General features: G+C 41.6%; 1 protein-coding gene across 1 annotated transcript; it reads left to right on the top strand.

Moving 5' to 3' along the window:
• The first annotated feature begins 8,056 nt into the window (after positions 1–8,056).
• On the top strand, positions 8,057–8,882 carry LOC109430032 (uncharacterized). Its single transcript, XM_019706059.3, has 2 exons — positions 8,057–8,292; positions 8,370–8,882. Exon 2 carries the CDS (start codon positions 8,392–8,394, stop codon positions 8,722–8,724), a length of 333 nt encoding a protein of 110 aa, XP_019561604.1. The 5' UTR covers positions 8,057–8,292; positions 8,370–8,391; the 3' UTR covers positions 8,725–8,882.
• Positions 8,883–18,009: the final 9,127 nt, after the last annotated feature.

Raw genomic sequence — 18,009 nt, 5'->3', positions numbered from 1 at the left:
AGGAACTAGTGAGAACCAGAGCTATGTTGGACGCTCTCCTTATCGACTCACTGTTTTGCAGCAGGAAGAAAACAGTGGTGTCCATTTCGCCCCGGGTGTTCATTATCCATGAGCTAAAATTTTGCTGAACAAAGTAACGCCAAATGTCTTTTCAATTTTGAGTTACAACCCCTTTTGTATTTGTGCGTCTTATTCGAACTCTTACCCCACCACCGGGGCAAAAGCTCGAATCTAGTGTTTGTGGAATTTCGCTAACTGTAGCACACTATTTTGACACTTTGGTAATAGAAATACCTGAAACCAATAAATATTTGATGTTGGAACTGGAATACACTTTAAAGTTCGATCTTGGATTTTACCCAAATCAGGGTTAAATTTATTACACCAAAAATTAGTAGTTTTTCGCCAAATTTAGATAAAACAACAATTTTTTTCAACTTTGATCGCATTTTCTCACTAATTCCATCATTTTAAGAGATAATATGTACATTTTACACAATTTTAGGTTTTTACCTGAAGTTGCCATATGACTTGAACTTTTGCCCCACAATTCGAACTTTTGCCCCACTATGTGTAAAATATGATTTCCAAATCTTTTTTACAAAAAGTTATGCATGATAAAGAATCTTCAAAATATACCTAGTTACGCCCCAAAATAAAAGACCGAATTCGATTTCATTACAATTCCAATCCATGCGTTGGAAGGATCATTGCAAATTACATTTTTTTTCATCAACAATCAACATTTTGTCATAACTTTTCGAAACATTGATCAATATTCATATTTTTTGGAGTGAAAGACTCTTTTTCAAAAAGGTTTCGAACAACCTTGACACCTGAAAGAAATAATTTGAACCGCGCTCAAAAACTTCAAAAGAAACTCTTGCCCCACTCGAACTTTTGCCCCACTTTACTCTAACATTCTCAAAAAAAAAAAATCATTCATCGACTTACTTTCAAGGGGTTAAGGTGTGACCTGTAGCGAATTTTCTTTGATCAAGTAATTTTCCCCATACTAAATTGGATCCAAACTTGGAATGGCAGACGCTAAAGTATAGCTTCTCCGATCAAGCTGAAATTTTACAAGTTAATATAGGGCCAAGAAGGGAGCTTAAAAAGTTTACAGAAACTAGCACTTTTTTTCTATCCCTACTCACTATCGTTACGAGACACATCTAGTTTTTGAGGATTAATATCATTATCGATAAATTCAAAAAAAGAATTCTAAAAAATATTTTTTCCGGCCAAAAATTATTTCGACGTCGACTTTGAACGTTGGGAAACAGTTTAACCCTTATGTGGCTGACAGGGTACCCGGGTACCCAGCACCCATTTAAAATACACGGTGTAGAAAAAAGCAAAAAGTTTGTCGGACACATAACGGTTAAGATGTTTCTAACTTATCACTCATTCTAAAAAAAAACAAAATTCAGAGGATTAATGATTACTGTTGCAGTTTCAAACGAACGTTATCGCCCCCCATTGGGACAAAAGTCAACCTTAATCTTGAAAGCACCTGTAATCTCTACACCAGGGACTCCCATTTCAAATTGAACCGCTATTCACATGCTGCTTTTGTCCAAGCGCCAGCTTGTGTTCATAGACCAAGGTAGAGATCTTCAATAGGGGGTGCACGATGAACAAACAGCCTACCTGGCTGTGCTGGCACTTCCTAGTTCCGCTCATGCCTGTGTTCCACGACAGATTTTGAACGCACAAGCAACCTTTGTTGCCTGGGTGAAATGCAGTTGCAGAAACAACAACGGTTTGTAGGTCCTAATCACCTTCCAAGCTGATTGTCATAACAGAAATATTACAAAACACCAAGTCTTATCTAAGAACCTGCTGCTAACCAGCGGTTACTGCAGAGTTTGCAGCGAAGATACGATAAACTTATCAATCCACTCTCTTTTGTTTATAATTTATAGTACCTCAGGCGATACCTCGCCCCAAAGTGGGTGTGCATGAACGTGTTAGCTAATTGGAACACTCTCGTGTTTGGGGCTTTCGTACATCGAGTTTAGGCGACAGTCAAATTTGTAGTGCCGGCGAAATGACCGTTGAGTACCACGTCACCCTCATCCACAATTTATTGTACCTATGTACATAGCCGGCGTCGACTTCTCCACCGTATGACTCGTAGTAGAAGAATACGCTTCAGAACGGATGCCGACAACCTATGCGATGCGTGGGTCTTCAAATGCATGCTGATTGGATGGTTAAGTGCGCGATGGCTTGTGTGTATTACAGGTCGGAATCGATTATCCGGAGTCGGGTTCTGAAACTTCCCACACATATATCTGGAGAACAGAATGTTGTATGAAGCTGAAACCTTGACTGATGACTAATCATAGTTTGCTTGACAAAATGTCAAAATGTCAAGCTTTATACAACATTTCGTTCCCCAGATATATGCGTGGAAAGGCTCGAAACCCGACTCCGGAAAATCGAGTCCGACCTGTATGTGCCTCAAAAGCTGTAGCCAGCATCTCGAACTAAATACTGATGAACGCGATGCCGCCGCTTGTACCCTCTGTCTTGATCGGGAGACACACTCAATTGTGTAATTCAATGCGAATACTACAGACTAATGGATGAAAAATGCCGTCCCCATGCCGAATGTCGTATCACAGATACAAAAGCATCAGAAATATGCATGCACTGTTAGACGATTTATTGAATTAACGATATTCTGAGGTTGCCAGTTTGAAAGGGGGATCAAAATGGGAAAGAACGATACCAAATATAGTTAACTAGGATGTTAAAGAATGTTTAAGGCAAGTTCAGGTTGGAAAGAGAAGGGGAACATGGGAACCTAATGAACTGTCTAAGGGTATCGAAGTATTCCTTTGAGCATGGGGCATTAGTTCTACAAGCGTAACAAACATTTGTAGCACTACGAAAAAATCGCTTATGCTCACATACACTCCCGTGCAAAAGTTTGGGGTCACTCTCTCAAAAACATGGAAATGTTTTTTGGTCATATCTCAGTCATCTTTCATTTAATCCACTCGTTCTTCGAAGGGGTTAAGGTGTGCTCTATCGAAAGATAAAGAGTTAAATTTTATTCGTATGTACTTTTCACAAATTTCATTTGAAACTTTTATTATAAAAAGTTTACCTAAACTTACATGTTTTTCCTAAATCTGTACGAAAAATTGTTTTCCGTGTAATTCAAAATTGGGTCGACCAAATTTTAAAACTAAAGTTGCATTAGAACCCTATTTCTATCCTCTTTGAGAGCCATTCATTAGATTTCAGCGGAAAAATTCATAACATAATTTAAATTATCGAGTTAAGCTTACAAGTCACCGTGCAAAAGTTTGGGGTCACCTTTCAAATGAAGTCTGAGTCGAATTTTTATTCAAATCGTCAATTTTTTGGTACAACTCGAATTCTTTTTATGATAGTTGAATAGCAAGACACAGAAATAGTTATGAAATGTTCGTAAACTGAGTTCTAGACTAAGTTAAGGTAGAAAATGGAATATAAAATCCATACTAAAACAGTTAAGTTCGTTATATAAAGTGCGAAAGAGGATAGAAGTGTGGTAAAAATGACTAATTCGTGAATTCTAACATATATAACCGTAGGTGCTAAAACCACAAATACACCATTACCCCAAAATCCATTACAACGAATGTCGTTTCTCCGAAATGACTCCTATAACATTCGAGATTTTGGGTTTGGTGCAAAGCAAAGGGATAACTTCTTGATGAAAATGCCATTTAAATTAAATTATGTAACATTCCTGAAACTTATGGATTTTGGGGTAATGGTATGTTTGTGATTATAACACTTACAGTTATATAGGGTAGAATTCACGAATCAGTAATTTTTATCTCACTTCTATCCTCTTTCGCACTTTATATAACGTACTTTGCTGATTTAGTATTGATTTTATATAACATTTTCTACCTTAACTTAGTCTAGAGCTTAGTTTATGAACATTTCGTTGCGCCAAAAAAAATGACGGTTTGAACAAAAATCCGACTCAGACTTCATTTGGAAGATGACCCCAAACTTTTCCACGATGCAGCATACTAAGGGGTGACCCCAAACTTTTGCACGGTGACTTGTAAACCTAACTTGACAATTTACATTATGTTATGAATTTTTCCGCTAAAATCTAATTAATGGCTCTCAAAAATGATAGAAATAGGGTTCTAATGCAAGTTTAATTTTAAAATTTGGTCGACCCAATTTTGAATTACACGGAAAATAATTGTTCGTACAGATTTAAGAAAAACATGTAAGTTTAGGTAAACTTTTTATATTAAAAATTTCATATAAAATTTGTGAAAGGTACCTACGAATCAAATCTAATTCTTCATCTTTCGATAGAGTCTAAGAACGAGCGGATTAAATGAAAGATAACTGAGATATGACCGAAAATCATTTCCATGTTTTTGAGGGGGTGACCCCAAACTTTTGCACGGGAGTGTAGCTTTATGAAAACATGTTCGGTCAAATGCTGGATTCAACGGTTATTTAGAAATTTCAAAATGCCTCGAAATTCTTCTAAAAGCCACTCTTAGACCATCGAGGATATCCGGGAAACACCTTGAAATACCTTGATAAGTCTGACCATATTAACCTTTCTAATGCATCACGTTGGGAACAGCTTGCCCAAGTAACATTTTAAGTTTTGTTCGGCTGTTTAAGATATCTTCATGACCAATTTTATAAAACTCACTTATACATCAAAACTTCTTGATAACCTCTTCAAGAGCATCTTCTGGCTAAGTGGACAAATCTCGGAGAGGTTTTGCAAACCACATTAAGAGTAACAATAAAACTGTTTTAAACCCTAGTTGAAAATTTTTCTATTCTCAAAAAGAGGTTATGATTACTGTTGTTGTTTTTTTTTCAACAAAAGTTATAACAGCTCAAGATGCAGAGAAGCTTCTTCGATGGCACGTAAAGTTCAGGAAGATACATTATTCGTAAGCAGAAAGCGATCATTTCAAAGTAATATTTTAGTAGTGATTGTGTTGGTAGACTTATGCGCATTCAATTTTACCGTGAATACTGGGGTTGCAGAAATATAAAATTAATGCGTTTCGAAAACAGTGAATATTATTATCTTGGAATGAAATAAACCAACTTGTTAATTTAGCAATACCCCGGACAGATATGTGATACGAGTTTGCTGATTGGTTTTGTTTGATTTTTATTAGGGTTTCATTACAGCAATAATCAAGTTCGCAGTTTTATGACTACTTTTATGAAAACCATTGATGAAATGTTTTATAGTAGAAGATGCCCATAAAGCCAGATTTCAAGAGTAAACATAACTCTTCGATATGTAAACTTTCTGGCATTCATTATTACCGCAATAAAACTGTTCAATCTCTCAACAGATGGCGCTTCGTTCGATTAGTAACGACATTTGTTGGTGAAAAAGCAGAAACTACGACACTGCTAGGTCATCATAAAAGTAAAATTGCTTTCGTTTTATTTTTGCTAATTATGGTCGTCGCTATATTGAATAATTAGCTGACGTGAATTGAAAATAGTTAATTTTACTTAAATAAGCAGCGAATTGATAGTTCACTACCATTTCCATAACATGCCCACATAAATAAACTCTCTCAGCTGAGTTTTCTTGTGATTTGAGTTTGTTTTATACTTATGGCACACATGTGATACAAGAATCACTGTACAATTGCGCTTGAAATGAGTGCCATACTGAAAATTCTCTCAGTTTAAGTCAGTCTTGTTAAAATTTTCTTGACACTGCGTACCGTTGTACAGGAATCACACTCGCAGCGTGTACGTACACGCAACACTACTAAAAGCAGAAACCACTATTGGGGAAGGGAGGGACCATCAGGGCACCCAATTGAAATGATTTGGACAAGAGCCTGGAACTGCCTCCTCTTTGTTGTTAACATTTCATGGATTGAGGGCGGGCTCTTCGACCCCATCTATTGGGAGTATTCTGTCAATCGAGGGCTTGATTTTACAGTTGTTCGTGAGAACTTTCTTTTGGAAGGAGATTCTTTTTCACTTACGCGGGTTTCGCGCAAGTGTCTCTGCTTGCGGGTTCGCACAACCCTTTTTGGCCCTTCATACAGGAGAATGACTGATCACTAACAACAGCACAATCTTGACCAAATCGCTTTTCAGATTATTCCAGTGCTATAGGCAGATGTCTTGCTACAATAGATGGTAGAACCAAATCATCACCTTATCATCATCACTTGGGCACCCGCGTCAATTCCCGGCACCTCACTGCAAAACAAATCAAAATATCTCTTACCGCATATTTTCCAGACGCCCTTCCGTGGGTAATCATCTCCCGTAACATTTCCGCAACGGGATCCACAGTCAATTTGCAACACATTCACTCTGAAGTCGCAGAAGTGTTAGACAGAGATGGGTGCCGAAGTGATTACCCATTTGATTTTGCTGGAAGTTCGGCACTTGTGCCGAGAATTGGCGCTAGACTAGGTGCAGTAAAATCGTTCAAAATTAACATTCCGGCACAAAATCTTCACAAGAATAACTGATAACAGCAAGTTCACGCGATAAGGTATCTGAAACAGATGAAAGAAGTGGACGAAAACAGTCATTTCGTTGTGAATTTAGGTAATAAACAATTTTGTTTACATGTGGTGCCGGGAATAGGGTGAAAAACCCTATGATGAAAGTGTGCCGAAAATCTTAAAAATGCTGAAAATAGCACTTCCTTTTTTTCACACATACCTGCGCCTATTGCAGACTTCTATTGTTCATCAACAATAGAAGCCTACATACGCGTCAACTTGTGGCGTAGGGGGGGGGGGGGGGGTCAAAGGTCTTCAAAATTGAACAAAATGCAACTTTTCTCGACTAAATGCACTAGTTTCCACGTAAATATGGCAAATTTGGATAAACAGCATCGATTTTAATGGTATTTCATTGGTTTTGAGAAGCCTTGTCCACTCGACTACGTCACAAGTTGGCGCGTATGGAAGCCTGCGTTAGGTGTGCAACTCAAAATTTGGCATTCTTGAGATTTCATAGAATCATCATCATCATCATCATCATCATCATCATCACCATAGAACACTAAGCTAAGAAGCAGGCTTTGTCTCAGTGGGGACATAACGGCAAGAAGAAGACCCAATGACCATTCGGCCTGATGACCATTCGGCCTAATGACCATTCGGCCTAACGACCATTCGGCCTAATGACCTTCGGCCGAATGGCCTTCGGCCTAATGACCTTCGGCCGAATGGCCTGACTCCTTTATGGATGCATTTCAGAAGGGTTTAAAAGACTTTTAGGTGTTTCGCTCGGTTTCGAAAGATCTCAGAGGTGTGAGTGGTTTCAGGGGGCCTTTTCGGGGATCCTGGAGGGCTCTGAAGGGTTTTCACAAAGATCCATAGCATTTTGAGCGGGTTTCATAAGCGGTACAGGGGAGTGTTTTAGGGTTTCGGATGGTCTCAATTGCTTTACAGGGGTCTAAAGGGATTTCAGGAGATTTACTGAGGCATTACAAGAAGATTCAGTGGATTTTCGTTGTATACGTTAAAGGGGAGTTTCGGAGGGACTCAGATGTGTTGCAGGAGTCCTAGTGAAAGTCCTCCTGGTTTTCGAAGGCATTTCCGAAGGATTCAGAGGATTTTATGTAAGTTTCAGAGATGTTACAGGGGCGATCACAGGGCTTTCGTTGGGACGCAGGTACGCTCCACGGTTCCCGAGGGGATTCAGGGCTTAGAACATACTCTTAATCCCCTAAACTTCACTTGCAGCTTCTTTCTCGTAAAGCAACCTTCTCCCTAATCTTAAGTACTTCCTAGAGCTGGAGCGTCTGAGAGTGCACAAAAATGAGTCTACGTAGTTTATGGACAGCGCCTGAATGTACTAGTTAAAATATTGGAGTTTTGTTTCTCAAATAAGAAGCTGCTCAAGCCTATCTTACACGTGCTATACTTAACGTTCCCAACTAATTATATCTAGATCTTCCTAAACCCTTTTAAAATAACATTGTAAAATTGCAAATAGATAACAAATGCACAACAATCGGCAACAATCACCACACTTTGCGAAAAATTTATCTAAATCGATAACAGTTAATCTGCCAACGCTGTATGTGCACACTGACCGGGACCCAGAGTCCGAATAGGATGCCAAAACCAACACATGCTGCCACGCGAGAATCTGTATTGTGCACTAATCTAGCAAATTAAGCCGTTCGCACTGATAACATGTGCACAAAAAGAAGCATACGTCTGGTTTAAATAGGAACGCCAAACCGACGGAAGCCATCAGTTTCGAGTTGTCCACCTTGAGATTCTGTTGGTAAGTATTCAATTTTTTCGCACAAAACTCTCAAAATTTGAACAATGCACTAAAGATTGGTGTGCTTCGTCTTGCAGAATAACCAAACCACCTCCCAAAATGTCTCTGAAGTCCGACGAAGTTTTCGCCAAGATCGCTAAGCGTCTGGAGTCCATCGACCCCGCCAACCGCCAGGTCGAGCACGTGTACAAGTTCAGAATCACTCAGGGTGGCAAGGTTGTCAAGAACTGGGTTATGGATCTGAAGAACGTCAAGCTGGTCGAGTCCGACGATGCCGCCGAAGCCACCCTGACCATGGAGGATGATATTATGTTCGCCATCGGAACCGGTGCCCTGCCAGCCAAGGAAGCCATGGCCCAGGACAAGATGGAAGTCGATGGACAAGTCGAGCTGATCTTCCTGCTGGAGCCGTTCATTGCCTCGCTGAAGTAAACTGCGTTAAGTGACCTTTGTGTTGAACCAATCATAATTGCATGTGCCTGCGCCTCGTTTAATGAGAGCGAATGTCATGTCATCCAAACTACTGTGCTGTAACTTATTTTTTTTTGTAATCGCGATTTCGGAATCATTAAAGCATATTTTGTAAAGTAGTGGCATGGTGTTATGCATATTCTGACAAATCCGAAATTTATGGATTTTGGATAAAGTAATGGGGATAGAATTTGTATCAATATTTACGCCCCAAGTTGTACGTTTATTCAACGTTTTCATAATTTCACTTCGGAAAAAGTTAGTGTTACTCTATTTTTGTTTTCGATGGCTATAGAAAAAAATCGATAAATATCAGAAAATGTCAATTTCTTCCAAGGTGCGGTGAAAACTTCAGATAAAATTTGATTATTAGAGTATTAGATGCAAACAAGAAGATATTTCGGTTGTATCTTCACCTTATTTCTATTTTTAGGATGTTTATTACCTTAATGCTCTGTACTGCATATGTTCAGCCTGATAGGTATGCAAGCATAACACATCAGTAAGTCGATCAAGCTCAGTGGAAGCACATCACTGGAAGCGAAATCAATCGATTTAGAAAAGCTACATAAACTTTTTCGAATCGGTTAAATAAGATGCATAAAACTAAACATAAGCCCATGTTAGCAAAACTGGAATTTCAGGTGAGGGATATTTGCCGAAAAATGAAAATTCTGGCGACATAAGAGCTTGGTAGAAATATATGATTTGAAGGTTTGAAGGTTAGTCTGAAGTCTTGGAGGCTTACTCTTAAACAAGGATGTTTTCGATCATCTGGCAATCATTTGACTCATTTATCCATAACTCAGTTCAGAAGCCTAATATTAAAATGTGATGTTCAACAAACTTGTAGATTATTGTTTTTCCTACAATTATCACCAAGGACGCCATGTTCTAACTCATATATTTACGCCGTAAAAGTGTTAGTACTACCTACTCATACTAAACGATCGGATTTTTCGATCGTTTAGTATGAGTAGGTGGTACTAGCGCTGTCACGCCGCATATATGAGAGTTAGCATATGGCGTCCTTGGTGATAATTGTAGGAAAAACAATAATATACAAGTTTGCCGAACATCTCATTTCAATATTATGCTTCTGAACTAAGTTATGGATAAATGAGTCAAATGATTGCCAGGTGATCGAAAACATCCTTGCTCTTAAAAGCTAAAATAGTTTTTTAAAGCTAATTCTGACAGTTTTTTCCTTCCGCTGTTGGGCGAAATTAAACCACTGCTTCCAATAAGCTGAACTTTTGTGGCATTATTCTCGCAGTTAATATATATTCAAAAAAACGTACCAAAGGCAGGATGATCAAATCTCTTTATTGGCTTTCCGGTTTCGTCGTTTTCTTCAATCAATTAATATTTTATTTCAGAGTTTTTGTTAAACAATTACTTTCTTACATTCTAAGTGATACCGCTTTTACTTTTCACACTTTAGTGTTCTTCTTTTTGCTATTATTACATGTTAGTTCGATTTTTTGTATAACAATGTTTGTTTACAAAACTACTAGTTTTTTGTATCTGTTACTAATCCTAATTTACTCCTAACTAACTCTACTAAACTATTTACAGGGTGGATCACATATAGATCTGATTGTTTGCTATTCTAAGGCTAAGGTTCTTGCTAAATGACGTATAGCATTTTTTTTCAAATCTGTCAACAATTGGGTCAAGACAAGCTAGCCGATGGACCTCTGTTGATCTTGTGTGTGGCGGAAGGTTGAGGATCATCTTCTAGAATTTATTTTGTATTACCTGGAGTTTCTTCAGGTGAGTCTGGGCACAGGTTCTCTAAATTGGAGAACCATATTCGAGCATGGGAAGCATGATCTTATGCTAGACTGCTAACTTATTCGCGGTGAAGAGCTTAGACTTACAGTTGAAGAGCTTAGACTTACAGTTAATTAGAGGCTACCGTAATCCGGGGTCAAATTGATCACTTTGAAACAACTTTTGCAGATATCATTTGTAGCAATTCAAATATTGGCAAAAGAGTTTCTGCAAAACCAGTACCGAGTGGCCTCTTTGGGGCGAAATTGATCAGCATACAATTCCACATCGGTTAGAATAGAAAATAGCCTTCTCAACTAAATATTGATATTCTGAACACAATTAACAACATTACTCTTCCAACGTAGGTAAGCGCTAAATCATCTGCAATGAGTGACAAGGTACCTCCAGACGGTAGCGGTGGAATGTCGGGTGTGTACAAATTGTATAGTATAGATCCGAAGATACTGCCTTGTGGCACCCCGGCGGGAATTGGGAAGGGCTCCGACAGGTCTCCGGAGACGCTGACCCGTGATGTCCTTCTGTGGAGGTAGTTTGTGATGACTTTTACTAGGTATGTGGGCAGTTCTGCTGCATGAGCTTGTAGGTTAGACCGTCGTGCCAGACGTTGTTGAAAGCCTTTTCTATATCGAGCAACGCCATGGCAGTAGTTTTAGACACCGCTTTGGACCATTTTACCCAATTGGTCACCGTCTGTAGTTGATGAACCGTTGTTGAGTGGCCCCGTCTGAAGCCGAACTGAACATCAAGTAGGGTATCGCGCCACTTGGGCGGTGGCTTCTATATTCGTCTGTTTTCCACTATAACTCAGTCAATTTTTAACCAATTGACTTGAAATGTTGTACACGGGTAGATACTATACCTATCTCACTGCATTCCAAAAATGGATCATTAAAGCCGACTTTTTCGCTACTCACCGCATCAAAACAAAAGCGCCACCGTATATGGACGGTAGCACAGTGACAGCAGTCGAGTTACGTCAAACACACAAGGCTACGGTGGCGCTATCTGTTCATTTCATAGCGGCTGTTTTAGTTATTTTAGTGATCCATTGTGTCAATTGGTTCAAATTTGACTGAGTTATAGCGGAAAACAGACGAAAAAAGAAGCCACCGACCAAGTGGCGCGATTCCCTAGTATATTTTTCTCTTCCACGTGTTCGAGCAGCCTGGAGTAGATGATTCTTTCAAACAGTATGCTGATTGAAGATAGGAGGCTTAAGGGTCTGAAGCTAGATGGACTGGTTGGGTCCTTGCCTGGCTTTAGGATGGGTACCACTTTGGATAGTTTCCAAGTGATTGGGAAATATTTAATCTCCAAGCAACAGTTGAAGACGTTGGCCAATAGAGAAAGAGCTTTGGACCAAGGTTCTTAACGACGATGTTGAAAATTCCATCGAAATATGGGGCCTTCATGTTGTGAGTGAATAAGATTTGCTTCTTTAGTTCGGCCGACATGACTCGCCGATCTTCTGGGAAGTCTATGGGAAGCATAGAGAGATGGTGGATGCTGGCCGCCATCGGCGCTTCTATCGGACTAACTATGTCCCGACCCAGATTGTGTGAAGCCAGGAATTGTTTGGACATTGAATTCGCCTTTTCACTTGGTGTGACATGGAATTTCCCTACTTCCCTAATCAGAGGTATCGGTTTTGGTTTCGTTTTCAAAATTTTCGTGAGTCGCCAGAAGGGCCTAGAATAGTTCGGAAAATGTTAAAGGTCCCTGTCAAACTGTTTGTTTTCCAGTTTCCAGTTCAGTGGGTATAGAACTCAAGGCCGATTAGGTACGTCTTCGCCTTGTTGTAATCCGTCTCGAATGCGGTGATGAGCTTGATGCCCATGCCAGAGAGCTTAAAATCAGCGGAAACACTGATCGCTTGCATCGTCCTTTTTAGCTTGTCGAAGGAAACCGATTTAATCACCAAGGGGGGGAGGCGGTAGCTTCGCTTTCCTCGGCGGTGGTCCAGAGCCTGCTGCTTCGCCACCGTCGTGTTCGGTAGTAACGGGTCCGTTGCGGGGAGCCTTCCGTGGGGTAGGCGTTGTTTTTCCGGGTGTCTGGAATACGCCGCTGTGCTCATTCTCGACTGGGAGCAGGGAGTAGACACTGGTGTGGTTTCGGTTGACGCATGGGTTCTCACTTTCCAAATGGTCGCCTTTCTTGTGAATGGGGCAGATTACCCCTTCCTTCCACTCCTCCGGTAGTTGTTCGGTTTCCCAGATCCTGACTATCAGCCGATGTAGACAGGTGGCCAACTTTTCTGGGCCCATCTTAATGAGTTCAGCTGCGATAACATCCTTACCAGCTGCTTTGTTGGTTTTGAACTGGTGAATGGCATCCTTAACTTCCCTCAGCGTGGGAGTTGGTTCATTTCCGTCCTCCGCTGTATGGCGTTGTCGTTTCCTCCGTCGCCGTGGGCTCCCGTGCCTACGGTCTCCAGTTTTGGATCACTTCACATCTGTCCGTCAAGAGGCCTCCGTCTTTATACCTGCATATTTCGGCTCGCGGCACGAAGCCGTTGCGGGATGCGTTGAGCTTCTGATAGAACTTCCGTGTTTCTTGGGAACGGCACAGCAGTTCCATTTCTTCACACTCCGCTTCTTCTAGGCGGCGCTTTTCTCCCGAAACAGGCGGGTTTGCTGTTTCCGCTTCTGTTTGTAACGTTCCACGTTCTGTCGGGTCCTATGCTGCAGCATTACCGCCCTCGCTGCGTTCTTCTCCTCCAAAACCGTTCTGCACTCGTCGTCGAACCATTCGTTCCGTCGATTCCGTTCCACGTGCCCGATGGTGCTCTCGGCTGCGTCGTTGATGGCTGCTTTCACTGTACTCCAGCAGTCCTCTAGAGGGGCATTATCGAGCTCGCCCTCGTCTGACAACGCGGCCTCGAGATTCTGCGCGTATGCTGAGGCGACATCCGATTGCTTCAGTCGCTCTAGGTTGTACCGTGACGGAGAGTTTTGGGCGCAGTTCGACCATCACCAGGTAGTGGTCGGAGTCGATGTTGGCGCCACGATAGGTCCTGACGTCGATAATGTCGGAGAAGTGCCGTCCGTCAATCAGAACGTGGTCGATTTGAGATTCCGTCTGCTGTGGTGATCTCCAGGTGTAACGATAAGGGAGGCTGTGTTGGAAAAAGGTGCTACGTATGGCCATATTTTTGGAGGCGGCGAAATCAATGAGTCGTCCTTGTCATCATCAGTGCTTCCGGAGTGTGGGCTGTGCACGTTTATTATGCTGATGTTGAAGAATCGACCCTTGATCCTCAACCTGCACATTCTTTCGTCGATCGGCCACCAACCGATCACGCGCCTCTGCATATCACCCATCACGATGAAAGCTGTTCCCAGCTCGCGTGTGTTGCCGCAGCTCTGGTAGATGGTATGATTACCTCTAAACGTTCGCACCATGGATCCTGTCCAACACACCTCCTGCAGCGCTACGATGCCGAACCCGCGGTCCTTCAGTAGATCGGCGAGTATGCGGGTGCTCCCAATGAAGTAGAGAGATCGGCAGTTCCACGTACCGAGTTTCCAATCGCAAGTCCTTTTTGTTCGCTGGGGTCGTTGTCGTTGGTCTCGGTTCGTATTCTATTGCTGATTTTCCGTTACAATGGTTTTTTTACGGCTAGCTCGTAGGGCCTGACACCAACCCCCTAATTTCCGGAGGACCATAGTGCACAGTTGAGTTTAGAGTCCTTTCCTGGCACTCGGACGTAGATAAGCCGCCCCTAACATGGGGATCAGATGCTGTTGTGATCCGCTCCTCCTGGAGAACATACGCTCAGATTTGCCGAAGCAAACCCCCCCTTCCCTGTCAGCCTACGACCAAAGTTCCCACCGGGGTTGGTTACCCGATCTTTCCTAAGGTTGCTCATAGTTTCCGGCCGGTACCGCGAGGAGGTAGGGATAGGAGTTGCTGGGCAGAGGCTAGTGGATCACAATGGGATCTGAATTGCGCAGCATACCCACACGGAACCGCCAAACTACCCAAAACTGAGTTCCTTTGACGCAATTCCATAGTTCGGCCCAATAAGCCAAAATTTGAGTAAATCGATTAAACTCACGCTAGGTAGATTGCCTTTACGTTACGCCCAGCTTAAAAATATACTCAAGAGTAGGTAAATTCAACCTAAGACCCCTCTCATTCAACTCAATTTTGAGTAAACCGACATTTACCCAAAATTGGCTTATTGGGGTAAAGGATCCCCTTTGGGCAGATGCACACAGATAAAAATAATGAGATTTACACCTCATGTAAACTTCATTTCAGTCATGTAAACTTAGTGTTATGATGGTTTACATGATATATCATGTAAATTTGTGTTATATGTCATGCTGAATTACATGACATATAATGGAAGTTTACATGATATTTTATGAGTTTTACATGATATGTCATGTAAACTTCTGTGATATCGCACGCTCCAATTATGTGCATTATACTGTCGTGAATCGCATATCTGTCCCATTTGCATAGGAAACCCAGCAAGGATGGGACTGATATGCGATTCACGGCAGTATATGTCACAGAATTTTACACTCTTTTTTCGATCTGTGCATCTTTGTTTGTGTTTGACAACATCGGTGAGCCAGAGAGGTAAAACAACCTAATTTTGAGTAACGAGTTTATTCGATACACTCAATTTTGAGTAAAATCGACCCAAATATTAGGTAGTTTGGGTTTTCCGTGCAGTCTTTACCGTGGGGTTCGACACGTACCTAACACGAATATTGCACAGATCGAAAAAAGAGTGTAAAACTATGTGACATATGATGCACATGATTGGAGCGTGCGACATCACAGAAGTTTACATGACATATCATGTAAAAGTCGGGGGGGGGGGGGGTTTCTTGAATTTCTCGTTCACTTTAACCACTGCACTACGGAAATTTCGTCTACAGCGCACGGACGCCTCACGGTGTGTCTGGTAGAACAAATTTATTACAAAAAAATGGGCATCGCTAATTTTTACGCTACGTGAAAGTTGACGCTACCAGCTTTCATTCAAGCCCAACATCGAAATATTCCATCGGGGGAACTTTTTCATACAAAAATTGGGTATGTTTGTTAAGTAGAAATAGGGATTAATTTGGAACCGTGCATTTTGTATGGGGAAAAACAGTATTCTGAAAAAGTTGTTCGGGATCCCTCGGTGGATTTTTTTGGGGAACACGTTAAATGAAAGCTAGAAGTCCATATTTTCGAAAAACGGCGGATTTGGCGATGCCTAATTTTTTGTGATAAACCTTCACCATATGCACGCCGTGGCCTGATTTTTCTCAGCCCAGTTTTAAGCAATGGCCGTGCTCTCTCTTATCATCCCAAATTCCCTCTTCCGTCATTTTTAATCATCATTGTATGTAACATTTCGCTCCACTTGCTCATTACTCCATCCATGTTTGATTTTGGTAGCGAAACTACACAGTTACAGCGGTACAGGACCCTAACGCTTCTGTGGTACTTCTACTGATCTTACACAAGAAACGTGAAGGGTCCGACACTCAACATATAATACAAAACAAAAATCTACAATTTGTAACCAAACGGTTACACTATCCACCACCCCGATGAAAAAAATGCGAAAGCACGAAGAGATTTTGCATTTTTTTTTTCAATTTACTCTCTCAAGTCATCTTTTCAGGTGAATGAAATTCATTCATTCGGGGTTGTTGGGCTATTCGGTGCCAATCTTCCCGAGGAAGATTGGTCGATAGCAACACCCATAATGGTCCCGGGACAACCGTGATGACGGTCTTGCCGCTGCAAGACGAAATCAGGTAAGTAAGTGTACACTGGTAGGATCATCAACCCATCTCAGGTGATTGATGTTTATTTTAGATTGGCCAATTTAATCAGTGGGCGATCCCCTCCCAACCGCTCCACAGGTGGAGGAAGGCGAAGGCAATTTCGTTTACCCCACGCAACTCTCCCCCGGTCCTGCCAGGGCTGGTATGGATCCCCGTAATAAATCAAGGTAAGTTGGATCTAATTTTCCACGCATGCTAGCCTTTCGTAACGACCGCCCGGAGTCTTTCATCCGTCGGTCCGACTAATCTAGGACTAACAGCTATCGATTCTCATAATAATTAACACAATCGACTAACAATTCCATAGTCCTTCGGTGTTGATAAATTATTAAAAATATACTTTCTTTTTCTTTTCAGATTTCCATCCACCCAGCGATGTCTCTCAGGCAAGTGACTGGGGACACATAGGAACTCCCGCACGACACCGGATTGCCAGAAACTGCCGGCAGATATAGAAACAGAAAAGAAAAGAAATAAAATTTTGTTTATTTTTTATTGTGAATTTTTGATTTTACACTGATTTGTTCTTCTTTTTTTTGGATGAAAAAATATACCTTTTGGGGGGTTCCAGGTGTGCGTCCGGAACTGGGATTGTTCAAAGAAGGGATGGGTTCCAAAAATCGAAATAGGTTTTCGCTGCACAGTTCTTTGGCCGTAGGTTCCGCTCGAAGATTCAGGTTGGCCTTTTTCCGGATCTTGAACGATCGGGTTTGCTTTCTGAGGGATTCAGGGTTTGAAGTTTGTTGCTTTGAAGATTGGAAAGCTTCACCAGGTAAGTCTCGGGGAAATTTTAATGAATGAAGCACCGACTTACTGGTGTCAAATTCGGGAGAGAAATAACCGGAAGAATACCGTGACACAGGGCTCCTTTTCGTTCCCATTTCGACCTGAAGCAGGTCTTCCGAATCCGATTCGGGCTCGCTGAAGGACATTTCGAAGTCTTCGGAATCAGAACTAGGGATGATCAACTCGATCTCTTCCTCTGGTTCTGACTCCGGCGCCCTGTATTCGCATGTCGCGCTGGGGGGCAAATAACGAGAGTTAACATCGCAAGTGACGATGTTCATGTCACGCATGAAAAGGTAGATTATTCTTTTAATTTTTATGACGTCTGCTGGTATCATTACCCCCGAAGTTCTTTGCTCCCGAATGGTCGACAAAGTCTCTTCGAGGTCCAGCTCTAACTCCTCTAGCGGGTAGTTAGGATGCGTCGAGAGCAACGGACGAGGCATTTCAACCCATTCCTCTAAGTCCGACTCGTCCGCATCGTACGTCGTCGGCTGTCAATTGATTGGATGATAATTGGCTTCAGCCTTTGCTCGTCGCTTACGTGTCATCGTATGAGAATCAGTGGTGTGTGTTGTGGGTGAAAATAAAATCGTAAAACATATGGATGGACCAAAACAAACAGTTTAAAATAAATAGTGCGCGTGTGTTGTCATGAATGATTGGACAAAAACAGTGAAGTTCAATTATGATATATGTTGCGTCAATACATAAACGGTTCACGAAACACAAGATTTGCCAACATCAACGAATTTTAGTACGGAAAAAACGACTATCGATTGTAAATGTGTCCGTGATGCGCTCCGGACCTCTTTTGAAGCAAAAGCTTCGTAATATCACAGTTTTATCCACTTGAGCT

This window comes from Aedes albopictus, chromosome 1 (genome assembly GCF_035046485.1).
Source record: "Aedes albopictus strain Foshan chromosome 1, AalbF5, whole genome shotgun sequence".
Classification (NCBI taxonomy): Eukaryota; Metazoa; Arthropoda; class Insecta; order Diptera; family Culicidae; genus Aedes; species Aedes albopictus.
This window is presented reverse-complemented; position numbering and strand designations above follow the sequence as displayed.